Source organism: Muscardinus avellanarius, assembly GCF_963383645.1.
Source record: "Muscardinus avellanarius genome assembly, chromosome: 15".
In the NCBI taxonomy this organism is placed as follows: domain Eukaryota; kingdom Metazoa; phylum Chordata; class Mammalia; order Rodentia; family Gliridae; genus Muscardinus; species Muscardinus avellanarius.
In genome coordinates, this window is record NC_137801.1 from 25,414,173 (window position 1) to 25,440,974 (window position 26,802).

A 26,802-nucleotide genomic window follows, 5' to 3' on the forward strand; every position below is an offset into this window, starting at 1 on the left:
AAAACATCCCGCAAAGGGTGAGGAGAAAGATGGTACCTCTTCTCTGCCCCTGATTCACCCTTTAATTAGTCAAGCCTTTCAGCCAGTGCCTCGGCTGATGAAGACCACCTGCCCAGCATAAGGACATTAGTCATTTCAGCACCCAGCTGGCAGCCGTCAACTGGCCATCTATTAATAGCCAATTATCTGGGTGGCTTAATTAATCTGTGTATCACATGGTCCGATCTCCCCAAGATCCTGGAAAACAATGGGCCTGAAATACAGGCACCCGCTCATTTTTCAATGGCCATCAAGGAATTTGGCATCCATTCTGCCTGCCTGTGGCAGCTGCAAGTGATGGGCGCATAAATATTGATTGGACCAGTGTCGCTATGGCGGGGGTGGGGGGAGAAGGAAAGTAACATCAATGGTTAGAGTGTTCTCAGAGGAATGAGAGAAGCAACATAAATCTTCAGGGCAGACAACTAAGGAAGAAAATCCTAATTTCCAAGTCTTCCTGAGGGTAGACACAAGGGACAGTGCACCTCTTTGGAGAAAAGTTGTCAAGGCAGGACGATCCTACCAGCTCTGTAGATATTTTCTGCCCTCTCCTGGCCTGGAATGAGGGGTGGGTGCTGGATGCAAGGTGGACTTAAGCAGCGGGGGCCTCTGGAAGCAGCAGCTGGGGTGGGTGCTGCTTCATCAGGGCATTCAAGCCGATGGCAAGAATATGCGCGTATGCTCTGCTCTCCTGTGTTTCCTTGAAAGATCTCTGTAGTGCCCAGTTAAGAAGACAAGTGACACGAGAAGAATTTAATTATTTTTTTTAAGTGCCTAATCTTGTCTCCAGGAAATGGTATGCAGAGGAGGCTCTGCACTCGAATTAGGCATTGTCCAGGAGGTGGTGGATCAGATGGCTCCTTGTTTCCAGCGATAAGGGATCCCGCTGGTAGAGGCTGACTGGCTCAGGGCGGTGACTGAACTGCCTTTGTGTCCAGAGCAGCCCTGCTTCTCCAGGAGCCAGGAAGGCAGGCTGCTCCTGACCTTGGAGCCTGCAGGATGTAGGGCACTCCTTTCGCACACAGGTGACACCTCTGTCCCTCTAGCCTTCTCCCTGGGCCTGGCCCAGGGGCTCTCAGCAACACAGCCCTACTAGCTTGGCAGGAGAGGTGAGGAAGAGAAGGAAGGAGAGTGCAGAGAAGCGTGAGGGGAAGTGAGAAACAGAGCAACAGCAGGAGAGAGGGTGTCCTGGTGGACCCTCATTCTCACACCACGGCCAGCCATCTCTTCCTCTCTGCCCCCAGCAGCTTCCTGGAGCTCATTAGATCCTCTGATGACAGCAGCCACTGCCATGCAAAGCTTGGGCCCCAGAAGGTCATATCAGGCCATTTATTCTGAAATACCAAAGTACCAGAGCCAGCAAATTTCAGGAGCTTCTGCAAAATTCCCCAGGGCACCAGCGTGTGTGTGTGTGTGTGTGTGTGTGTGTGTGTGTGTGTGTGTGTGTGTTCCTTCAGTATTCCAAAGGGGTTCTTTCTTAATCAGTTCAACATCTGAGGACTCAGAGACTGATTTATTTTTGGGTTAATCTAGCATTTCTGGTAAAATAATTAAAAGATAAGTAATAGACATAGAGTGTTTGCAGTATATTATTTATAGCCATAAGGTCTCCTCCAGAGGCATTCCAACCAACCAACGGGCTCAGACTGCTGGCAGGCAGATGGGAGACCATGGCATAAGATGCTACTCCCATTTCATAGCTGAGGAGACTGAGCCAGGAGAAGAGGAATCCGAGCTGTCCCTGGCGCTGTCGAGGGCAGAAAGAGATGCCCCAGCAGCCACATTTATAAGAAAAACCAGAAGGCAAACCTGCACTTGATTCTGGTAAGATGGGAGCTACAGAAAGAGTCAGACTCTACCTCCTGCCTCTACTGAGTAGTGTGCAACTGAGGATCATCGCAAGAAGTCTGCCACCCAGCTCGGGATCACCAGGGCCATAAGAAGAGCCAACTGCAGAGGGCACAGGGCACGTCCGGACTCCCTTCCCCAACAGATGGGGAGGCTATCGCTCTGGGTCTCTGGAGTGGGGTGTGCAAAAGCCATGGCAGGGTTCACATTCTCCCGCTCAGAGTGGAACCAGGGATCAGTGCCTGCTTCCTAATTCAGATTACTTTCCAAAAATGCATCTGGGACTTTGAGACACTCTGGAAGAGTGACAAAACTGAAAACGTTAGAAATCAAACAGAGGCACAAGCAACACATTCCTTCAAATTTGGTTTCTGGGAGCCTGATAATGGATAAAACGCTTTTGGAAATTTGGGATAGGGCGCTGTGGCGAAGGAGCTCAGTCAGATGGCATGGAAAATGGGCTGTGTGGAAATCCCGGGATTTAGGCACGGGCCAACAGCAGCCTTGTTCTGTTCCCTGCAAAGCTTATAAAAGAACCCTGATGAGTGGAAATTAGCACTTTTAAGTGCCTGAAGAAGAAGACTCTTTGGACAGACTAGAGAGGCTTGAGACAGGGGCACTAATTTATCTGCCTTCCTCCTTTGACTCTCTCCTTTCCCTAACTTGAGTAGGCACCATTCTGTGCCTCTGGGGAAGAATATTTGAAATGTGGATTCCCAATCCTTGTTTTCAAAATATGTCAGACCACATAAGAACAAGGGCTGTGGAGGATGGGAGCTTCCCAGACTGACTCAAAGAAATTCCCCTAGAACAGAGATCCCTGCGTCCCCAGGACAGGACTGCTGCTATGGACCTGGGAGAGAGAGTGAGCCGGAAACAGTGAGCAGGGACATGGGCAGAGACTCAGCTCCCAGGACCTGCTGCCCAGACTCTGTACAAGCTCCTGGACAACCCCAGGGCAAGCCAAAATGTCCCAAGGTGAATTTCCCACCAGACTAATAAAATGGGAGCTCGAGGGCAAAAATAATAAAAAAAAAACCTCATTGATATCTAGAAAGTGAAGATATACTATTTCCTAAATACCTAAGGTTTTCTACCTGCTACTTGCATATTTCTCAGCCTGCTGCAGGAGCAAGCAGCGTGCCAGGCCACCACCCGCAACACCTGCTCCAGGGGTCTGCCTTAGAAGGGAAATAAGGACTGCACCTTGCACAGGCACCAGTTCAGCAAACGAAATGATGAACCCCCATCTGATAATGGGCTCCTTCTGGTCGCACCAGAATCAAAATTCCCTGGAGAGAGTCCGATAGGCACGTACCGAGCATCATCAGTAGATTAATAGGGTCTCCCTCTAAAATTCATAACTTTTTTTAATGGGAGAGATTATCTACTAAATGGGGAATGAAATAACAGTGCCATATACTTAAGGTATCGGTGGTATGCAAATACCATGGAAAGACAAGCTATTTTCTTATAGTATTTGCTACATTTCTAGTATAGAACCAACACATTTCCATGAGCCCGAGGCACTTTATTCAAAGCCTTTACATTTCTAATACCTTTCTCCAAAATTACCCTCAGGCCTAAAATTCTTTTGCTTTTATTAAGCCTTAAGCCCCTGGACTCAATTTTAGTTTCTTGGCAATATGGGAAAAACTTGTTACCCTTTAAGAAAATTCTGTCAGTTATTGTATAATTCTCCAAATGGCAAACAAATGAGGAGGGGAGAGAAATGGAAACATTTATCAGATCCTTTTTAGTGATACAGCATTTATCACTAGAATACAGTTTGAATTAAAGCATCAAACTTTTTATATAACTTCCAATTAGAAATTTGAGCTTTGCTGAATAATTGGGGAATAGAGAACTAGTATTAAAATCGAATCAGCATTAAAAAGTCAAATTTAAAGAAATCTTTACTTGAGCTATTAATAGAACCAGTCGTTTTAAAAACTAAGAAAAAATCCAATTAATTTTCTTAAACCAGGATTGCAGCACAGCTTCTCCACATCCCTTAGGTTGGACCAACTGGGCACAGGTCGGATCAGGCCTACTTTGGAGATACCATCTCTCGGTGAATGGAGACATTTCCTATCATGGTAAAGAAAGGATAAGAGCCTCAGAGTCTCGACCTGAGCCAGACCCCAGTGGAGGTGGTTTGTCCCACAGAATCGAAAAGCTCGATAGAAGCTCAGGAGCCTTCTCTGATCTCTACACTATTTTCAACATTTTTGAAGATTTTTAAGGGAAGAGAGCCCACTGTTCTTTCTTGAGAAAATAAGCTGACTTTCTCTACCACGCTGGTTCTGGGGCTAAAAAAAATGATACTCTGAAATAAAGGTTTCAGAAACAAATTTTCCCTTCCTTCTTGGCTCCTGCTTCCCATCCTCCCCATAAAAAGGGCCATAGAAACTAGAATTTCTCTTTTCCCAGTGGGTCATAGAAACTAGAACCCCCTTTCCTCAAAGATGGCCATAGAGCCTAACCGGGCGTAGTGGCGCGTACCGGTAATCCAAGTACTTGGGAGGCTGAAACAGGAAGATGGCAGGTTTGAGGTCAGTGTGGTAACTTAGTGAGACCCTGTTTCAAAATAAGAAAATAAAAAAGGTTTGGGGGTGTAACTCAGGTATAGAATGCCCCTGAGTTCAATCACCAGTAAGACAGACACACACACACACACACACACACACACACACACACACACACGAAAGAAAGACATAAGATCTAAAAATATTACTCTAATCCTCCCCAACCTGTCTTAGAGCTGGCCATAAAGAAATTCTCTGACCTACCTTATTTGATAGTAGATCAGAAAACCCTCCTTTCAGAAGGGATCCTGCCCCATATCTGGGAGGAAAGAATGCTATACAGAGAGACCAAAAATAGTCTAACATTCAGGCCTGGCTGGTTTCTCCACTCAGTCTATTAACATAAGATCACACCCTTTATGTCCAGTCCTATTTCTATATGGCTATCCATTCTCCATGGAATCTGAACATACAAATAATTTTACCCTGGATTTTGGGGTCTTCATCCTTGAAGGCTCTTATGTCATGTAAAACTATGATCAGATAAATCTGTTTTGTTTTCCTCTTGTTAGCCAGTCTTTTTTTTACCAGGGTGTCTGCTATAACCTTCATCACGGGCGGGAAAAGATCGCCCCCTTTCCACATATACAGTAGAAAGAAACTTCAATAGGAAGAAAACTTCCCCAGGGATTTTGCATATGCAGACAAAAGTTTCCCCATTATCAATGAGCATTTCAAAAAAAAAAAAAAAAAAAAAACCTCTCAAAACCTGAATTTTATCCCTATGATCCAAAAATGTTCCATCCAAACTTCTACTGCTAAGGAAACAATCTCTACGCTGGCAAATGATTCCTAACCCAGTGTTGCTGCAACCACCCATCAGAAGGGCCCTCCCCATGAGGATGCACTCTATCCAGCCCGAGGAAGCTCCTGGACCCCTTTGAACTCCTCTGAGGGCAGAGAGGTTGTCCTTCTGAAGTGGCTCCTTGTAGCACCTCGACATCACAAACCCTTTGGATTTCTCCAAGGATGAGGAAGCTCTGGACAGCGGGTGGGAGCGCCAACCTCCACACCTAGCTGTATCACCCACAAGCTCACACCAGGCAGGAAAGAGTCTGAGCCAGTTCCCAGATGATCCCATCTCATCCTTGCCCTCATGCTCCCACCACTTAAAAAGCCTCGTTATCTTGAACCAAATATTTACTCAATCTCATTTCGTGAAAGTATTATTCTCCTTATGTGGCTGTTGAGAAGATTAAATGAGCTAATATGCATGAAATGGAGCCTGAGAGTTTGTATGGCACTATACAATTGCTAGCCACTCTTATTTAGCTTGAGTGCATAGGTTCACACAAGTTCAGGTCTGTGAATAGTCACGAAGAATAAGATCCTTCGGCCAGGTTTACATAGAGCCAACCAAACTACAAAACATCAACAGACTAGATATTCTCTGTCTGGCTCCCCAATGCTTGAGTACTTGCAATACTAAGTCTAAGACCTTCTCCCAAACCCACAGAATCATAATACCGGCAATAAACACAAGAATTCTTATGTTAATCATGCTTTCTGGCTTATTCTGACAGGCAGTGAGTTTCCCGCACCGCACTGTACACACAAAGTTCCTGTACTTAGCAGTTATGAAAAGCAAGTGCTCTGGTGCTAAGAAGGAATCGCTCTGTCTTCCTCTCTCCTTAAATACGCACACACTAAGATACAGAGGAATGTTTACCCATTAGACACAAAATATGTCCATGAAAACACACAACACCTACATGTAGACACACAAAACCAAATGTACAGGCGAAAATCAGAAAGGGGAGAAACAACAATGACAGCAAAGGCCACCTAATAATAAAAGGTTGGTAAGATTTCAAGCGTCAATAGGATTCAGTTATACTGAATGTATAACTTGAATACATTCCTAAATTAGGAAGCAGATACTAAATTTGAATGGCATCCGGTTATACAAAAAAAAAATGGGGTGGGAGAGATAAGGGGTTGAAACAGAAGAGCAAATAGTTTTCCATGACTGCACAGCACTGTGACAGACTCCTGATATGAGGCCGCTAATTTGTCTGAAATTTTGCCTCAGCCATGAACTTGTGAGAGGCCCTCTCCCCCCAGTCAGAGGGCAGGCACACGGTATACCGGCCAGAGCAGCCCCAAACCTACTTGGGGCCTGGCACATGGCTGCCTTCAGGAATGGTGTTGAGTGCTCACCAGGATGAGAAGAAGCTGAAAAGGAGAAGGAGGGGCCCAGAGCACACAGACACAGGCAGATCTCTTGTCCCAGATCCCTGGGGCAAACTAAGAATAAGTAAGCTTAAAGTAATGAGGTTCAAAACAAAACAGAGAAAGTTCACGTCCCTGCAGGCATCATTAACTGCATCACAAGGAGTAGAGCCACCTGGGGAAAAGGAAGAAAACTCCAGATCCACACTAGGGGGCTAGGATGAGTGAGGAAACGCGTGCTGATCCAAGAGCTGTTTGAAGTCACTTCGCTGGTTAATACCCACCACCACTGATAACACAAGATCCTCCCCACAGGACCCTTACATACCTCCCCAACTCCTCCTCCAGCCATCTCCTGCCTTGGGCTCAACTTATACCAAGCTCTCACACCTGCTGTGTCATTCCTCCCAGCCTGCAGCTAATCTCTAGCTGGCCAGCCTGGTGCTCCTCCTCAACTCCTTTCTGTTACCTCCTGCTGCTGCAGGAAGCCCTCAGGCTCCCAGGACACTCGGTGCAATCCACCTTCCGGACCCTCAGCCCAACCTGGCCTGGTCCACTGAGGAGCGAATTGCAGGACCCCAGGCAGGCGGCAAGTTCTGCATCTCTCTACCCATAGTACCCACCACGCTGCCTGGCACGTGGCAGGCGCTACAGAACTGTCTGAAAATCGACTGAACATTGGCAAGACTCCAAAACACGAGGGCCTGAGGATCTGGTTAAAAGGGGAAAAGGGGAATCTATCAGGCAGCCTCAAAAAAAAAAAAAAAAAAAAAAAAAAAATTCTGAGTGTGGAGGGTGGCATTCAAACCAGCAGCGTGACCTAAAACAAGTTACTTAGAGCCCCTCAACCTGCTTCCTAATTTAGGAACTAAGGATAATAACATCTGATTCACACAACTGTCTATGAAGAAAGCACCCACTATGCGCCTAGCACATAGTAGGCCCCCATGGTTACTAAGGAGACTCCCACAAGCACACGGGTTTCCCACTCTCCAGTTTCAGACCATAAGCTGCTCCAAGTCTTTTCCCCAATCCCTAGAGCTCAGCTCTGGACCCAGTTTATAAATGTTGCCTGGCTGCCAGCAAATCCCCAGAGGTTTCCCTCCATGTCCCACAGCCAAGTCTGTGGAAAAAGAGGAAGAACCAGGGGCCCAAAGCTGAAGGGAAGAGCGAGCCTGTAGGGGGAAACCTGGCTCCGCGCAGATGCACCGCCTGGGCAGGAGTTGGAAAAGCCACTCGGATTCCCATTTCCCCAACTCCCCACCAATACCAAGGCGGCTGCTTTCGCAGGCTCCTGGGTGGTGTTCTGGGCACCTTGAGCTTGCAATGCAGCTCTGGGGCTGGGGAACATTTTAGAGCCGGGTGGCAACAGGCCGGGTGGGCTGGGCGGGAGCCGCCGGGAGGCTGCAGGGCGCTCGCCCGCGATGCTCAGGCGCGCGCGGCGCACCCCGGCCTCCGGCCTCCCGGCCCGCGCCCGGCAGCTGCGGGAAGGAGGTCAGGCAGCCGCCACACTTCTCCCCGCCGCCCGCGACCCCCGGCGGCGCCCTCTCCTCCGCGGGACCCCGCGCGCCGCTCAAGTTGCGAGCCCCGCGGGCGCGCGCCCACCACCCACGCCCGCCGCCACTTACACACGCGGCGTGCGGTCCGGAGACGCCCCGAGCTCGAGAAATTCCACAAACACCCCGGGCGGCCGCATCCCGCCACCAGACCCCCGCCCGCTGCTCCCCGAGCCCCGCGCCCCGCAGCCGCCGCTCAGCTGCCCACCTTGGGGGTCTGCGCTTCGGGTCCCGGCGGCGCCTCCAACTTCCTCTTGGTGACCCAGAAGAACAGCAGCACGGAGATCCAGATCACCCCGAAGATCGGCAGCACCAGGCGGCGAGTCGGGAGCCGCATGGTCCCCTTTGCTCCTCTCCGCGGCGCGACGTCCCTGGGGCACCCCCCGGCGGCCAGGGGCGGCGGGGCAGGGGTCGCCGAGAGCGCCCCTCTCCGGAGGGCGCCGGCGCCGGGATGCGGGTGGAGGGCGGCGGGATCCCGCAGGGCGCCGCGCCCGCTTCCCAGAGCAGCGAGTGGGGCGGGGGGCGGGGGGCGCGGGGTCCCCAGACCCGGCCGCCCAGCTGGGCGCCCGCTGCAGCCGGAGGAGCGCGGTGGCCGCGGAGATGCTCCCCACGCCGCCGCCGCCGAGAGGGAAACTGACTGGAGCGGCGGGAGGGCGGAATCCGAGGCTGTGCCCGGCACCCACGGAGGAGCACGGGGAGGAGGGGGAGCGAGCGCCCGGGAGCGCGGGCCCGACAGACAGACCGACGCCGAGGGGCGCTGCGAGGGGGCGCTACAGCCGCCCGTGGCGGAGCAAGGCTCACCGAGCTGCTGGGGCGCCGCTCGTGCCCAGCCCGGGGCGCAGCTCTGGGGCCATCTGGGTTGCGAGGCGGGAACGGTGCACTGAGACCCCGGCCACCCAGCTTCACGCTGGGACTGAAGGACCAGCCCGCGCCCGCCAGACCCGGTGGTGCCGGGGAGCAGTTCCCGCTCACTGCGGGGGGCTGCACGTGGCGCTGGCGCCAGGCTTTGCCTGCAGGAGCCGCCTCTGGGACGGTGGGGCTGGCAGCATTGCTGTCCCAACCCTGTTCACTCGCCTGGACATTCGGGGCCAAGGTCGAGTTCAGCCAGCTAACTCCCCAAGGTATTTCTGTGCCTTCGTGCAGGTGCCTGGCAACTTTTTCTGCTTAATGGAAAGCTGAGCTGGTCTAAATTTAACTTTAAAGACGTCCTTTTAAAATTTAAGGTGCAATTATCTCCCTGGAGGGTTTTTTTTTTCTCTCCCTATAAGCATCAGGGCTTTATGCTGGCCAGAAAAGGGGTGCAAAGTTGGGCTGACCCCACAGGGATCTTGGAAAGTGACCCTGGGCAGGGGTTATAGGGTGCAGAGGTTTATATTTCCAAAGGCTCTTTTCCAGCTGCCTCTGAGAAGTGCAACCTCCCTTCACTGGCAGATTACAACCACCAGAGTCTAGAGACAGCAAATTCTGAATCTAGTTCCCACCTAGGCCTCCGCTAGGCTGGAATAATGGTGAGGTCTGTGGGCCAGCGGTTCCTGACCTAGTACAGCCATAGTGTGGCTGTTGGAGTCATGGCTAAACCCTTTACCTTCCAGGAACCTTAACTCCCACATCTGTAAAATGACAATTGAATGAATAACCGTGAATACTGAATGCAAGGTGTGGGTGTTATCTGAGAGATCCCTGAGGCCAAACAGGAAACTTGCTCTGCCCCAGAGCCAGAGCCATGGCCTCCAGACCTGTGTGGTTTTGAGAGATGCTTGTTTCAAGTTTCTTAAGGAGGTGAGACCCAGGAGCACCGCCACCATCCTCCTTCCTCTCTTCCCACAGAGCTCCCACACCTGACTGCAGGTGAGAGAGGTATAAATCAGGACTCCAGAGTTCTGGATGGAGCCCCCAAGATGTACTCGGAAATGGAGAAGCCTGCACAAAGCCTCCAGTGTTTGTACCTCATGTTTCAGACACAGGGCCCTCCTGCCTTACAACCCCAGAGTCCTCGACCCAGCTATAGAGAAGAAGTTTTTAGTCAGAACAGCTAGACAAAGCTGAGCATTCGTGCCAACCTTGAGATGTAGCTGAGCTTGCAGGCCACCATGTGGAACCCTGAGGATGGCCCAGCAGTTGCTTTGGCCAGGCAAAGGTACAGATAGATGCCTGTCAGAGGCCCCACCCCTGCAGCATCCTGAGCTCCCTGGCTCTCTTGTGGGAGCCTCGCCGTGAACCCGCAGGCCTAAGCCTGCAAAGTGTTCTGCTGCAGCAGGCAGGCTCTGCAGGGGACCCCCGGGCAAGCCGCTGAGCTGCCGTCAGCTCCAGGCAGGAGCTGCAGCTCCAAGCCCATTGCTCAGCGCTTTGTGCTGCTGCTTCTGAGTAACAGATGGCAGACAGTTACACAACACCACCGCCAGGCTTTAGAGATGGTGCAGCCCCACGCTGCCTGCTGCCGAGGTGCCTAGGTACCTCATTCTGACTGTTTGGCATATGGGGAAACTGAGGCCCTGGGGTGCGGCAGTGCCACATAGGGCTGGCAGTGCCTGGGAGATCAAATATTTCCTTCCAAGGTGCTTGCTTCTTGAATCATTCATTGTTTTGTCCTCTTCTCATGTAGGGAAGATTCCCTGGACCCATGGAAACTGTCAAGGGAATCCAATTTTGCTAAATGTCTACCTGATCCAGCCAAAGGGCATATTAGTCCGGGTTGTCAAACCAGCAAGTGTCACCAGGATTTCAACTGGGTCTTCAAACATCTGGAAGCCAAGTGGACCTCCATGCAGGGCCCAGGCCTGTGCGTCTTTCTGGGACCTAGCCCAGCCAGGGGCACCCCACGCTCAGGAAGACATTTAAAACTTTAATAAGCAGCTTAAGCAACCCAGAACACAGTGAGTCCCAATGGGGGATTAGCTATCATTGGCGATTAATCCAGGTTACTTTTTTCTCATCACAGCTAATATGGGAAGCAAAAGCCCCTAGCAAAATATTTGACCTGGCAGGAAATGAGAAAAATATGTACGCTGTGAAATGGGACTATATCCTTGAGCCCTAAAATGGATCAACGTCCCTAGCCATGACATTCTTGAGCAAGTTACCCATTTCCCTTGGTCTCAGTTTCCCCCGCTGGAGTGTCACGTTCCTGCAAAGACCCTCCTGGTTCACACATGCTACCCGTCCTTGTCCCTGGCTTTGGACTCTGTGCCACTCCCGCCATTGGCAAGTTCCAAGTGAGCTGCTATCTCCTCACAGCCGAAGACATTAGAGAGCAAATTGGGTACTGGAGCAGATGTGAGTCATTCATGTTAGTAGAAAAACTATGGAATAAAACCCATTATGGCCCCGGAAAGCTGTGTAAAGCAGCATATGGAGCGAGTGTAAGCTGGAGACAGGAGGAAGCTGTGAAGTCCGATGCATATGCTCTCTGGCGGCGCTTGCTGTGGGTTTTCACACTTTGCTTTTCGATTCCTTTAGCTGGCCTCCCGTCACTCTCACTCAGCTCACTACAGAGACTGTAGCCTTTGTTCTTTCAGATCAGATTCCCAGAGTCCCTCCTCTCTGCCCACCGTGCCACAGAAGAGAGCATGGTGTGTGTTTGTGCGCGTGTGGCTGTGTGAGTATCTCCGCCATCTGCACACTTATAAGACCTGTCAAGACAAGCAAGGTGCCCTTGGTGCCAGTCTAATGAAATTTCACCCACAGAGGCCCAGGAGGTTTCCGGTGGAAGTCTTCACCCTTTCTGGTAGATAGGGAAAGGTAAGCAATGGTGGGGCAGATGGCACACAGTAAGGAGACGAGGCACACTGCTGGCCCCGCGCTGGCAGGGTTCCCCGGCAACCAAAGGAGCAGCAGCTAGAATGCAAAGATGCCCATCTTTATCCCACAGCCCTGCAGGCCAAGTCCTCGGGCCCACTGCTACGGCGCCTCTGTTCAAGTTCTCCAGCTGTAAATATTACATCAGCCCCTCCTCCTCCGCGTTCCTCTTTCTTGCCACTGTAAGTCCTGTCAAAACTGCATGGTCTCCTGCGAGGGCTTTTTATACAGCGAGCAATGGAATCATCTAAGCCAAGTGGTAAATGAGAATGAGCCATTATCAACCCCATACTCCCTCTTTCTGCCACATTGGTGCGCCTTTGTCAACAGAATAAAACCGGCCAATGTTTCCGCTCATCTTTGATGAACAGGGATAGGGATCTGTCGCCTTTCTGGCTCTTTCTCTCTCCCATCCACTACCCTCAGCCCAGTCTCTTCCTCTACTTTTTTATTTAGGTACCACTGTATAATTTGCTTTCTTGAAAGGAATTTATATCTTTGCATTTCAAAAGCCTGCTTCTTTCATTATTTTGAAATGCCCCCAAACTTTCTTTGTTCCTCGCCCAAATGCCAAGTGTAAAACTTACTACGGCTACAATTGCAGGCCTTTGCTGGTTGAGGGAAATGGTTTGATCTTTAGAGATGGTGTCCTGCACAGTGATTTGAGATGTGGTCGCCCCCACTCCCATAGGAAATGCAAAGTTCTAGCAGAAAGGAGTGACCTAATTAGCTGAACAAAAAATGAAATAAAATTCTTTAACCTGACGTATCTCAAAAGAACTCAAAGAGAAGAGCACAAGGAAAAGAAGAAGAAATCAAGGGTTTCAATATCAAATGTCATGCCCAAGCCACAGGCCCCAGGTCCCAGGTCAGACAGCCAAGCCTCACAGCCACTGTTCATCACCTCTGACAGTCAAAGACAGTCCTTAATAGGTTTCCACAGGAGCGCAGGAGCTAAAGGTCAAAGGGGCCAGGAGAGCTGACATTGTAGAAATACAAAACTGTGTAGGGGCTTTGCTAACCTAAGTGAAACTTTAGTGAGACTAAGTATGCCCCAGGAATGAACGACAACAAAACCAGGACAACCTGGAGGCCAATGACATGTTTTGTTGTTGTTGTTGTTGTTTTGATGGTACTGGGGTTCCTGGAAGCCCTTCTACCTCTGGGCTACACTCCCAGACCTATTTTATACTTTGTTTTTGGAAACAGGGTCTCTTAAGCCAGCGCGGCTGGCTTCGAGCCTGCACAATCCTCCTGTCTCTGCCTCCCAAGCGCGGGGATTACAAGCGTGCGCCACCACGCCCGGCACCCAATGGCACGTTTTACATCAAGTCATTATTATATTAATAGTAGATATTGCAGATTGAGCAGGCAACCCCCATGGCCAGGTTTGCTTGGGAAAGTCCTGGTCTCTGCTCCTTTTCCTGGTATGACTATATATAATTCCCCCTTTCACTTTCTAGAAATTTCTACTTTTAGGCAAAATAGATGGCCACTCTGACAGGAGGACTTCCAGTGATGTCTCTAGGAGGAAGATTGCTTTGTATAACTAAAAATAGGACTTTGGGATGTTCAGGTTGTGCTGTGTGTTGAGTTGGGATACCCTCAGTGTTCATGTGAACACTATTCTGAGTAAATGATATTTAAGAGACTATTCAAAGAAGAGACAGTGTGGACAAATTAAATAAGGAAATAGCCGGGCGTGGTGGCGCACGCTTGTAATCTCCACGCTTGGGAGGCGGAGACAGGAGGATCGCACAGGTTCAAAGCCAGCCGCGCTGGCTTAAGAGACCCTGTTTCCAAATAAAAAAGTATACAAAATAGGTCTGGGAGTGTAGCCCAGAGGTAGAAGGGCTTCCAGGAACCCCAGTACCACAGAAAGAAAGAGAGGAAGGAAGGAAGGAAGGAAGGAAGGAAGGAAGGAAGGAAGGAAGGAGAGAGGGAGAGGGAGGGAGGGAAAGAAAGAAAGAAAGAAAGAAAGAAAGAAAGAAAGAAAGAAAGAAAGAAAGAAAGAAACTGTAGCACACACAGGGGTAAATGGTGATCTGATTCTCACCACCCAACTGAAGATGCTTCACCCATGAAGCAACTCACATAGCCCAGGAAGCAGCCTGCTTCTTCCAGAGGGTGAGAGGTTCCTCATCTCGGACTCCGTTCCTCTCTGCATTCACCTCTTCCTCTTCCCCACGTGCCTGAAAGGGCCACAAAAGCCACATGAATGAATGCAATGGGATGGCTTTGGGGAAATGACAGCTTATTGCCCAGTGATAGCAACAGACCTGCCTACTCAGGATTCCTGTTGAGGGCACAGTAGGGCGGTGGGCTCCCTATAGGACTGGCAAGGAATCAGCCCCAGCTCTTCATTGCCAATGTAGATTGAGTATTGCCAAAATTTTTGAACTTCTCAACAGAAGCAGAAGTCCAGACGATGATGTGCAATCTGCAGGGTTTTAGCAGTTGTTGATAAATTCAATCATGTCTGCCTCCCCCATCCCACTCTCCAAAAAATTGGGTGGGCTAAACAAAACAGGTCTACAAACTGGATCCAGCCCACTGCTCACCAATTTGAAAGCCATATTCAGCTACCAGTGGTTTACTTTATTTTATTTTATTTGTGGGGGGGTGGTCTGGAGATGGAACCCAGGGGCATTTGACCTCCGAGCTACACCCCCTGCCCTATTTTTTATTTTTATTTTGAAACTGGGTCTCACTGAGTTGCAGAGGGCCTCACTAAGTAGCTGAGGCTGTCCGCGAACCTTGATCCTCTGGTCTCATCCTCCCGAATGCTGGGATTACAAGCGTGCACCACCACGCCCGGCACCACCAGTGGTTTAATAAGTGCTGGTTAAACATGTGTACCATCTCCTACCTTAGGAAGAGATATACCTATCTAAGACAAAGAAACCAGACTCTCATCGGCTCCAAGGAGAGGCCTCTGAGATTGATGTTCTTTATTTTGTTTTTTGGGGAAGTCCAGCCCAAAGAAACTGCACCATTTGCCTATAGCAAGACATGTTCATGCGGAGCTTGGATTATACTCTATCTACCCTCATCCTGATGCTCCCTCCCTAGGTTTCACAGGCCAAGTGGAACAGGGAGCTATGCCATTTCAAGGGAGGAAAGCTACTAAGCCCCAAACTTCCAGATAATTAGCAAAACAATCAACAAAGACATTGTGAGCATGGACTCTGAGCAATTTGCTGTGAGGAATACTAATAAACATAATGTCTGTCCTCAGCTCTCCCAGAAAGTGGAAGCTGGTCATTTGAACGAGGGCCTGAGTGTTTAGTGACCTGTTCCCTCTTCTCGTGCTTCTGCTGGGTGATTATGACTCCTACACAGAGGTGCTTAAGTCCACCTGAGAAATAGCTACCCTGCAACTGGAAAGTCGCTTTTGGAGCTAGCCTCTGCACCTGTCTTCCATTTCCCTCTCTAAGTGCAGTACAAAAATATTAATTAAACATAGATTATTTGAAAAGTGCTCTTAGCGTTTGAACTCAACTGGGCTGCATTGGAAAATGATATTAATATCATCCCCCTGTTGGCAGAATGCTGTTTTTCAAAATAAAAACTCCATCCCTTGTGCAGTTTTCTCCATGCAGACAATTTATTTTGCCCATCCTCTGGCTATCTCACCTTTTGTGTCATCATTTTCATGAGACAAGTGAAAATAATATTTCTCTTGTGCTCCAAAGAGCCAAATCCCCCCACTTTTTTTTTCCTGGCTTGATCCGACAAAGGCCGGTTTGAGCGGTAATGGAAAAAAAAGCTTGATGTACAGTCCAAGCACAAATCCTCAGGGAGGAATAATGCATCTCTTTGGGGAAAAGAAACCGCTTATACTTATGAGGTAGGAGATTTTCAATTTATAAAGGTTTCCTATTTCTTTGGATGGCCAGGATAACTGCATTCCTGAAAGGGTAGACTCTTCTGTATAAGACAGAACTGACTCTTAGATCTGAGATGTAGATTCAAACACAGTGAGTGATAGGCATCCCTCTCCATGCCCAGGACCACTCCCAGGGCAGGCTTTTGAAGCAGTGCAGACCAAAGGGTTAAAATCCATTTCCCAGAGAGAGAGGAAAGTTCCTCTCAGTGATTTCTTCCCCCATCACTACTCCCAGGCCTGAATTCCAAATTGATTTCCTTAATAACTATTAAAGATCTTTTTAATTAAACCAGGCATCCTCTTCCTTGGCAAACTTTTCTTGATGACATCTCTGGTTAATTAAAGGTTTAAGCTGCAAAGACATATTACATAAGAACAAGGGAAGCTGCTTTATGGCGCACCGGTAAAGGGCCCCGCTGATTCCTGCTGCAGAAACAAAGCTATGCCTAAGAGATGCTTGGCTTCCTTACAGCATGAAAGGCCCCAGAAAGTATTAATAAAGAAGATGATTTGGGGGGTTCAATTTTTCTGTTTCCTGAGGTTCAGTTTCTCCTTTCATGGTTGCCTGGTAAGTGTTCATCAAGTACTTCTCATTAAAAAATCACTCATTTTGATCACAATTCCCTGATGCTGACAAAACACTTTTACCTTTTCATCCAAAATTCCTGAGGTAGTCGATAACATTTGTAATCAGGGAAGAATGAATAAAAGCTTTTTATTCACCCATTGGTAAAATGCAGCCACCTCTACAAGAGAATGTGCCAGTTTCTCACAAGAAGGAAAAAAACACATATATATAATATATACCTATTTAGTAACAAGTATGATTGTTCTGATTCATTAGTAAGTTTTTCTCACTTTCTTTCTCCTGATTCATTTTTTTAAAACCAAGACCCCTGTTTTGAAATGGCAGGCAAGAACCAGGCATGGTGGCACATGCATGTAATCCAGTACTTGGGGTTTGTAATCCCAGAGGCTAAGACAGGTGGATTACAGATTCGAGGCCAGTCTCAGCTACTTAGTGAGTTCCTCCTTAACTTAGTGAGAACCTGTTTCAAAATAAAAAATAAAAAATAGGGCCAGGGGTATAACTCAGAGGTAGAATGCCCCTAGATTTCATCCCTAATACCAAAGAAAAAAGAAAAAGAGCAAAGAAATGGCTGACAGGGTAAAGTATACAGGATTTCACTAAGGAACTATGTTTTATTTTTTCATACAAAGTTAAATTGTTCCAGTGTTGGGACTCAAACCCATGGCCTTGACTTTGTTGTCATCATGGTCTAATTGCCAAACTATGGAACCAGCCAAAATGTCCATCAACAGATGAATGGATTACAAAACTGTGGGATATGTACACAATGGAATTTTACTCAGCCATAAAGAAAAACACAATTACATCATTTACAGGGAAATGGATGAAAATGGAGAACATTATGCTAAGTGAGATTAGTCAGTCACAAGAAATAAAAAATCAGATGTTTTCCCTAATATGCAAAAGCTAGGCAGAAATGGGTCATAGGAAGAACTCTAGACCAAGAAGGAGAGTCTACAGATAAGCAAATAGGGTGACCTAACTGAGGGGATGGGAGGAGGAAAGAGGGAAATTCCCTAATGTACATGATGTACATTAACAAACATATCAAAGTCAATCACTAAGCCAAGCATGAGAAGGAGGGAGGGGGAGGGAGAGAGAATGGGGCAGGAATTGGGTAAGGGCGAATTGGGTGATATGTGCACATATGCCTCCACCATCTTGTACTCCATTAAGATGTATGACTACAATGCACCAATAAAAATTTATTTAAAAAAATGACTCTCAAACCTAGATGTACATTAGAATGATCACTAACTGTACTAAAAGACTCATGCCCCTGCCTCCCCCTCAGCCTGCTGAAAGTTTATGGATGACACATCTAATACCCAAGTATTAGAAACACTGCTCTAATCAATGCCTTTAAGTGGAGTTGGTGTCACCTGTAGACCTGCTCAGAAGTGGGGAAGATGGTCCACTGCTGCAGTGTTTTGGATTGACAGACAACCAGACAGGCAAAGCCACACACAAGAGAAATGGAGCCTCCCCAGTACTGCTGAAGAAAAGGGACTCCAATTCTGATGAGGCACCAAATTGCAGGTTTAAAAGATTGCCTTTTCTTTTCAACCAGAACTAGAGTCACAGACAACCAGTTGTGTGGGAAAAGACCTTTCACAGGTTGTCCTTAGTCAGTGGCTTATAGCTCTACCTCAGTGGTTCTCAAGCCATTAGAGAGAATCAGGGTCACCCGGAGAACTTATTTTATTGACCATTTGATTATAAAAATTTTCAAACATACATATGGAAAAATAGAACAGTTATGGACTCAGTCATACATAATATACCTACAACCCAGATCCCCAAATTGTTAGCATATTTCAAGATATGTGTGTGCCACACACACATACATAGATATGTATGTAATTTCTGAATCATTAGGAGGTAAATTATAGAAATTATGATATATAACATTCTTGTTAGATTTCCATTACTATAACAAACACCTGAGAACCAATTTCTAAAGAGAAAAGGCTTATTTGACTCCTGGCTTTGGAAGTTCTAACCCGTAATCAATTGGCCCATTGTTTCTGGACTGCAGCAAAGCGGTACATCATGGCAGGACTATGTGAGGACTATGTGAGGACTATGCACCTCATGGCCAGGAAGCAAAAGGAAGAGAATGGGGCCAAGATCCCCAAATTCCCTTCAAGAACCAGTCTCTAAAGACCTCAAGACCTCTCAATAAGCCCCACCTCTTTAAGGTCCCACCACCTCCCAACAGCGCCACCCTAGTGACCAATTCTTTAACACATGGGCCGATGGGAGTCATTCAACATCCAAACTACAGTAACACATAAACAACGCCCTAAATAAACGAGATTTACTCCAGCACACATTCCTCAAGATTAATGGCCTCCTCCAAAAGAACTTCAACTTCATCAGCATACCTAACTCAATCAAAATAATGGCCTAAGATCCTTTGACACCTAGTTCACAATCAAGATGCAAGTCTCTAAGGAATGTTTAAAAAAACAACAGACCTGGTAGCACACACCTATAATCCTAATATTTGAGAGATTGAGGTTCACAGGAGGATCACAGGTTCTCAGTCAGCCTCAGCAACTTAGCAAGGCTCTCCACAGCTTAGTGAGACCCTGTTTCAAAATTAAAAATAAAATAGGGCTGGGGGTGTAGCTCAGAGGCAGCATGCCCCTGTGTTCAAACCCCAGTAAAACATACACACAAATTAATTAATTAATTAATTAACAAACAAACAAGAAAGCAAAAGCTCACTGGGGCAGATTCTTTAAATATTGACTCATTTAGGTGATGATCATGCTTTGGTCTATTATAGGTGACTAAGAATGTTTGTTTTTCCAATAACTGGAAGTTCATAGTTTTGTGCTTTGTGCTTGAAAATTGCTCAGCCATTGGCATGGCACTTATCAGTCATTATTTCATCTGACACCTTCTGGGATGCCTTCCTAAAGGAGACAAGAGTAAGGAGGAAACCATAGCTAAGAACTGTCACCTACCCAGGTCCTCCAGGTAGTTCACAGTGGCAGCCTGGATTCCAACTATGGTGCAATGGAAGGATTACCTGGCTGGACAATTTATTCTGCTTATAACTTCACCTATGTGATTTGTAGCATAAGACCAAACTTCTCTGGACATCAGTGTCTTCATCTTTTCAGTGAAAAACCAAATCGATGGTCTCTAAGATCCTTTCCATCTTCCATTCAATGCATCTCGTGACTCCTTTTCTAAAAGTCTTTATCCATCATCCATTTGGCCTATGGCAAATTTATACAGGGAGCTTATTGAGTCATAAGTGAAATATTCACTATTAGAATGTTGTTGAGAAAGAGATGAATTTGACAAAAAATCTTCCCACTTGCTGTGAGAAGCCAAATGTGAGCATCTGAGGGTGAGTCTCCTTGAAGGGTGAGACCCATACCTTCTCTTTCACTCCTTTAAGAGAAATTAACAAGCCGGGTGTGCTGGTGCACGCCTGTAATCCCAGTATCTGGGAGGCTGAGACAGAAGGATTGTGGGTTCATGGCCAGCCTCAGCTACTTAGTGAGGCCCTCCACAACCTAGTGAGACCCTGTTTAAAAATTAATAATAAAAAATGGGGCTGGGGATATAGCCTGGAGGTATAATGCCCCTGGGTTCAATCCCCAGTACTGTAAGAGAGAGAGAGAGAGAGAGAGAGAGAGAGAGAGAGAGAGAGAGAGAGAGAGAGAGCAAATTCTAAGAGTGCATTCCTGAAAAACTCAAAAACTTCTAAACAGAAAAAAGTTCTGTTGCAGACCCCCATTTCATTTCCCAGTGAATTCAGTTTCCCCATCCCTTCCTATATGTAAGTGCTCTATTCCTATAAAGCCCCATCAGCTATGCTGATTTTCCGTGGCAGCATTGGAGACTGGAAAATGAAGACCAGAGCTATTTAAAATTCTTCACCTGGGGAGACTTTCATTTTATATGTATTGTGTGGATTTTTTTTTTTTACTACCAGAGCATATTCATGCATTGCTTGTGTAATTAAAAATAAATAATTAAAACCCTTGACGGCTGATGGGTTTTTCTTTTCGGTCTCTCTCTCAAAGACAAAGCAATCTCCAGGGTGCAGCAAATGGCTCTGAAGTTTTCACTTTGTGTGTGTGTGTGTGTGTGTGTGTGTGCGTGTGTGTGTGCCGGAGGGGGCAAAGAGATAGAAATTATCCTAGTTACAGGAAACTGATGAGAAATGGCCCACTGGTACTAATACAACAATAATAATAATGCTTAAGCCTTTAAATATTGCTCACTTGCACATTAAGGAACAGTCTGAGAACTAAGGCTAGATAACCATGGTCGAACCTGGACCAGTGGTGGAAGGTGGGAGAGAAAGATGCGGAATAAAAAACAACCCCACAAATTCATTCATATTCTCTCTCCGTCTTCCCTCTTCCTCCTCCCTCCCCTTCCCTTCTCTTTCTTCTGGCCACTGGTGACCTCTTTCCTGCCAGACATGGCCAGTTAGAAGTCACTCCTCATAAAGTCCCTCAAGACACTCCCACCAGAGTGACAATACAGTGCTCATTGAGCAGGTTCCTTCTTAAGAGTCCTTCTCCCTCATTAGGAGGTTAATTACCACTGGCAGCCTCTCTTTGTCCTTTAGGGAAAGAACTTGCCAGCATCAGGGTGTCTGGCCCGAGATCATAAAGGCCAGCAGTTTTGTAAAGAGGAATTAAAATCCTGAGCTTTCTTTCTATGGAGGAGCCATAGACCTAGGGATGTGCCCTTGTGGTAGACAGTCAGACTTTTGAGGTCAGCTGGCCAAGGCACTGATTCTCTCCAGCCTGCTTTTGGGAGTGCCTGGATGCTCCAGCTCAAGTGATACCCGCTTACCCAGAATCATCTCTCAAAAGGATGGAGCTGGAAAGGACAAGTTTAAAAATTTTAGGACCAAATAAAAGGCATTCAGAATAATGAAGACAGGAGGGGGCAGGCAGGGAAAAGAAGATGGGGCATGGGCTGAGCTCATGGACACCAGAGTCAGAGGCCTGAGCTCTAGCCCCAACCCAGCTCTCAGCTGCAGGCTGTCTTCAAGCTGCTGAATTACTGTCCCCCGGGTTTGGAGTTGGCCAGACAGATTTCTGGTTTTAGGCTGGGATTTGCTGCATATTAACTGCGTGACATAAACATTTCATGCAGCCTCTCTGAACCTGTTTCATCATCTGTGGGAGGAAAAAGAAGGAAAACCCTCTTTCAGGGTTGCTGTCAGGACTTAAGAGTCAATGCAGGTGAAGTACCTGGCATAGAAGGTTATCATAGACTGGTCACTCTCACTCATGTATGATTGCATGATCAGGAAGTCACCTGGAGGGCTAGGTCCCGGTAAAAGACGTTGCATCTTTATGACCCTCACTTGGTGACTTGTTGGGCTTATTGAAAATACTCGGGACTGTGTAAAATGAATACTTTTCGTTAAGTGTGTAGTACTGGGGATTAAACCCAGAGGTGCTCTACCACTGAGCTACACCCCCAGCTCTTTTTATTTTATTCTTGATAGAGTCTCATTAAGTTGCCAAGGCTAGCCTTGAATTTGCTATCTCCTTTTCTTAGCCTCTCAATTAGCTGGAATTATAGGAGTGTCCTACCATGCCCAGTCCAAGGACTATTTTTAAAGTGAGCATCTCCTTCCATTTCAGTGGCCCATTGAAAGGAAAAGTGAAAAGATATGCTACCTCTCATTCAACTGTTGGCAACAACTATTGGCAGCTGTGATAGGCATGTGATCCTTCTTTGACTGCCTACATTTGAACCACTTTATGTATCTCCAAGAAAATTCTCCCTTGATGAGAGACTCAAGCAGTCTCTCCAGCAGAATCGACAATGTCATCACCTTCCTTCCCAGATTCTCTTGCAGCTAGAACCCAGACTTACACTCTGAAAAGCACAGCAGTTTTGCAGAGCAATTTTAGGTTCTTCTCCAGAAGCCCTGGTTGTCTATGAGCTCCTCTAAATCCTTTCAATTTTCCTCATCTGTTTGTATCAGACTGATCAGTAACTTCCAATCTAGAATTGCTCTGATCCAATAAAGAACTTAATCCATCTGCAGTTGAGTTTTCTCATCCTGAGAACAGAGTTCATTCTTTGGATGTAGAAGGACATAATAATGTATGTCAAGTGTCTGGCACCAGGGTCCTCAATATTATTTCCCTCAAACACAGGTGCCACAGTAGTCAAAACTTCAAGCTGTAGTGTTGCTTATGTACTTTCCCGATGTTTGAATATTTGTGCTCCTCAAGGATCCATTCATTTCTAAATAGATTCCACTTCATTATTTAGTGTTTTGGCTAGGGTGAGATTAGAAGGGGAGTAAATAATTCCCCAGGATTACATGTAGAATAGCTCAGAACCACAAAACAGGGATCTGTATAAACTGAAAGCAGAATAGGGGCCAGTTCTGGCCCTTCATTCGAGAAATCACAACTCATTTCTTCACGATTCCCTGAATCCCCCAGCTGGAATAGAATGAGCCTGGCACAAATGTATGCCATTTAGTGCTTTCAAGAATATGATTCATTTTTATCTCAAAATTTGCTAAAACTGGAAGAACAGCCGTGGAATTGTTACCGTATTGACATCTATTTTCTTATTGACATCAAAGACTGTCCCCCCCCCCCCTGGTTAAAGTCCCTGCATTTGGAAGACATTGCCATCGGGTGGTGATAAAGCGCCAGGAGCGCTGACAAGGGAGCCCTGACTGAAATCCTAGATAGTGCATACTGCTTTAGACTCACCCTGTGGACTGAGAGAGGAGACCTGCTAACTGCAAGAAAAGGAAAACCCCTCACACTGGCTTAGACAAAAGGAATCATTTATTAGATGAATAGCAGGGTGTTTCATAGCACTCAAAAGCAGTTCGTTCCCTCTCTCCTCTCTCTCTCTCTCTCTCTCTCTCTCTCTCTCTCTCTCTCTCTCACACACACACACACACACACACACACACACACACACATCCCCCAAAAAAGTTAATAAAACAAAACAAAAGTTACACAAAACACACACGCCTGTGCCTTCTTTCTGATTTTCCAGTGGTTTCTAAGTGTACCTTCTCAGGATCCCTGCTTAGGGGGCCGCCTTTACATGAACTCTGAACCCTAACTCAGCAATTCAGCTTCACCCTAGATAGACCCTTGAGGCTGTGGTTTCCTTCTTTCCTAAGAAACCATTCAAATATTTTGTTACTGGTCATCTGCTTGGTTATGAGATGAGCTATTTCTATCCATGGCTGTAAAGTGGGGGCAGGGCCGAGAGCTAGGAGGTGGAGCCTGCGATTCCGGGGACCAGACCCCCCCCCCCCCCCCCCGCCCCCGGCCCGGAAGAAGAGAGTTCAGAGCAGAGTTCGCGGCCACACGGGGGCTGGGGGTGGACCCCCCACGAATAAAGCCTCTCGTAACTTATTATGGATCTCTGCGTGTCTCTATGCTAATGGGGCACACCCGCATTTCTACAATCTTACAATGGCTCCACCTGCACTAGTTTTCTTCGTGGTCTTTTTCCAATGGCTTAAATATGGGACAACTGTGTTTCTTCAATTGTGTTTCTCTTTGGCCCATCTCTCACCAAAAAAAAAAAAAAAAAAAAAATCATCCCAACCAGTTTCCTCTTCTTTTTAGCTAGGGTTGGATACAATTGCTGCAACATTAATTAGACTCTTGGTGTGGTTGCCCTGGCAATGCCCACCAAAGCATCAGAACCCTTCCAACAGAGTAACACATCGAGCAGTCAATTAACTGTTTTCTTCACACATGTAGGCCAAGTGCATAGAATACCTGCTACAGCAACCAGCACCCAAGGGATGTTATTTAAACACTTGCTGACCAGCTGGCAACACCCCAGGCTGACAACAATGTAAGTGCCAAGTCTGCAGTCGGAAGCCTTGAACATCTGAGGGCATTAAGCTGGTGGCTAAGAGTCTGTCCAAAGGGAATAGCAGACAGTGTGGCTTTATAAGAGTCTCAGCATGATAATGATACTAAACCTCCTAGTAATAATCTAGAAAAGCAGGGAAGGGATCCAAAAGATCTCTTCTTAGTCAGGTTTCCACCTGGGGGAAGAGGAAAAAGCCAGACCAGTTATTTTTCCCAGCTGGTCACTTCCACTACCATCTCCCAAGGTACCAAAGAAAATTCTCCACTTTGGACCTCATCCATAGCATTGGTCCTCCATCACAACTCATTAGGCCAACTCATGCTAGGTTAGATATCCAATCAGGAACACATCACTCGCTGAAGTGTGAGTAATAGAGAATGCCAACTGTACACATGAATACAAGACCGAACTTTCAGCTAAGTTACAGTCACACATGCTATTTCTACCTCATTTATTCTAAAGCTGGGTTCTTGGCTCTTGTCTTTGGCAAAATTGGGCCCTCCCAGATATAATCTAAACTCAAGTAGAAACCGTTTCCTCCATTGCCTGCTCAATTGCTGGCAGCTTCTCCGATTTCTTTTGACTGGGAGGACAGAGAGAGGCCCACCTGCACTATCCCATAAAAAGGAGAGCTTATTGAAAAGATATACAACGCATAGTTACCTGACCCAGCCAGGCCTCCTGGAAATGAAACCTAAGGAATTTGAATTTCCTGACAGCTATTCTGTTTGGTGCAAATAGTCCTGCATCTCTGACTTGTGAGGTTTCCTCTCCTCTGCAAACTATTTCCTCACTTGTGATTTCCGCTCCCATAATTTCAGCTTCACCTTGCCTGGGTGCTGACTCAGACCCAGGCCCAGGTTCTCTGACAAATCACTCTCTTAATTCCTTGAGAGTCAAAATTCTGAATTTCAAAAGAGGGACCTGATCGGGCCAGTTCTGCTCAAAACCAGCTCTCCACCAAATGATGGTTAGAGAAGCAAGAGGTGAGAGCAGATTGACTGCCTTTAACAAGCCCCTCACTCTGGACTCCAGGCAAACACCTTGAGGAGGAGTTTCAGGGGTGGGAGGGCAGGCGCCCCAACCCATGTCAGCTGCTGCCTCCATGATCTGAATCTCCTGAGCCTGGAGTTTCTGTGACTGCTGCGCTGCCCTCCATCCAACACACGTTCTTGTTCTTCCACATTTTCTTCATATAGTTTGAGCGTCCTTTCCCTAAGTGTGTCCTTTATCTTTCCTTCTCTTACTCTGACCTTTTCTACTCTTGAATTATATTACTAGATCTCAGGATTAGATGGGAGGGGGTAAGTGATCTTAATCCAGAGACTCCGTATCTTCCCCCTCTCCCCATCCCCAACTTCCTTTACTTAATCACAGCTGTCACCTTCTTGTTCATTGAAAAACATTCATCTCCCAAATTCACATTGACGTAGGACTCTGTTTCATTGGTCATTTAGTCAGCAAAATATAACTTCTCTGATAATTTTGAGGACTTAAACTTCAAGAAAATTATCTGATCACAATTAATCGGAGTAGTCCTAGATTTAAGTCAGACACTAGTTTTCACAAAGATTTCCATTCTTATTAACTAGAGATGAACTATCTAATTCCAATTCCAAGGACTCAATGAACCAGGTACTTCTGAGTAGGTTCAAAAGCCCTGACTCAAAGCAAACACTCCATTCATTCATCAAATATACAACAAGTACCTGGTATGTGTTAAGTCCTACCAGCTAAGTTGGAGGAGACGTAGGGTGAACAAAAGCAAGCATGTCCTTGCTATGGGGAAGCAAACATTTATCAGCGACCTGTAGGACTGTATAGAATCATAATGCAAGAGTAAGGTAATGAGAGAAATACACAGCATGAGGAGATCACACAAGAAGGGAATGTGGTCTAGACTGGGGGGGGCTCAAGAGAAAACATTTCTAAAGAAATGAGATTTTTACTCAATGATGAAAAAAAGTTAGCTAGGCTAATTGCCAGAGTGGGGAAATAACCCCAGGCATAAGCAAAGATTCAGCCCAGAAGGGGTGTATTGTATTCGTAGAACTGCAAGACCTGAGTGAGGGGCTGTAACCCTAGGTTGAGTGGAGAGGGAGGAGCAATGGGAAGAGCCGAGCGCATGATGCTCTTGAGGTCATGTTAAAAATTCTGGGCTTGCTCTCACTGGCGCAAGGAAGCTGCACTCCTGAGGGGGTTTAAGTGGCAGTGTGAACAAGCAGGGGTTACAGGAGATGATGATACCAGACATCTGTGTTCAAAGGCCCTCTTGAGCTATAAAGATGAAAGTTATTTTCTGGAAGAGGCCAGAATGGTGTGGACAGGGACAGGCCAAACAAAGAGACTGGTGCAGACAAAAGATCAGGATGACAGAGCAGGGACTAGAACAATTGTGGTGGAGATAAGAGAGGGGTATGCTCTTGTGAGGTATTAGGGGTGAGACCACCAAGAGCT

At 47.0% G+C, this 26,802-nt stretch overlaps 2 protein-coding genes across 2 annotated transcripts in view; both read right to left on the bottom strand.

The window, feature by feature from the left end:
- Positions 1 to 8,540, bottom strand: part of GALNT14 (polypeptide N-acetylgalactosaminyltransferase 14) — a gene marked incomplete at both ends in the record, with an annotated part of 210,815 nt that extends 202,275 nt beyond the window's left edge. The window contains one exon of the mRNA XM_080711234.1: positions 8,412 to 8,540. Coding sequence (XP_080567360.1) covers positions 8,412 to 8,540 — 129 coding nt within the window. The remainder of the gene's footprint in view (positions 1 to 8,411) is intronic.
- Positions 8,541 to 10,503: 1,963 nt separating this feature from the next.
- CAPN14 (calpain 14) overlaps positions 10,504 to 26,802 on the bottom strand; it is a gene marked incomplete at both ends in the record, with an annotated part of 78,720 nt that continues 62,421 nt past the window's right edge. Inside the window, 3 exons of the mRNA XM_080711349.1 lie at positions 10,504 to 10,563; positions 10,658 to 10,667; positions 14,093 to 14,190. Of these exons, the coding sequence (XP_080567475.1) occupies positions 10,504 to 10,563; positions 10,658 to 10,667; positions 14,093 to 14,190 (168 nt within the window). The remainder of the gene's footprint in view (positions 10,564 to 10,657; positions 10,668 to 14,092; positions 14,191 to 26,802) is intronic.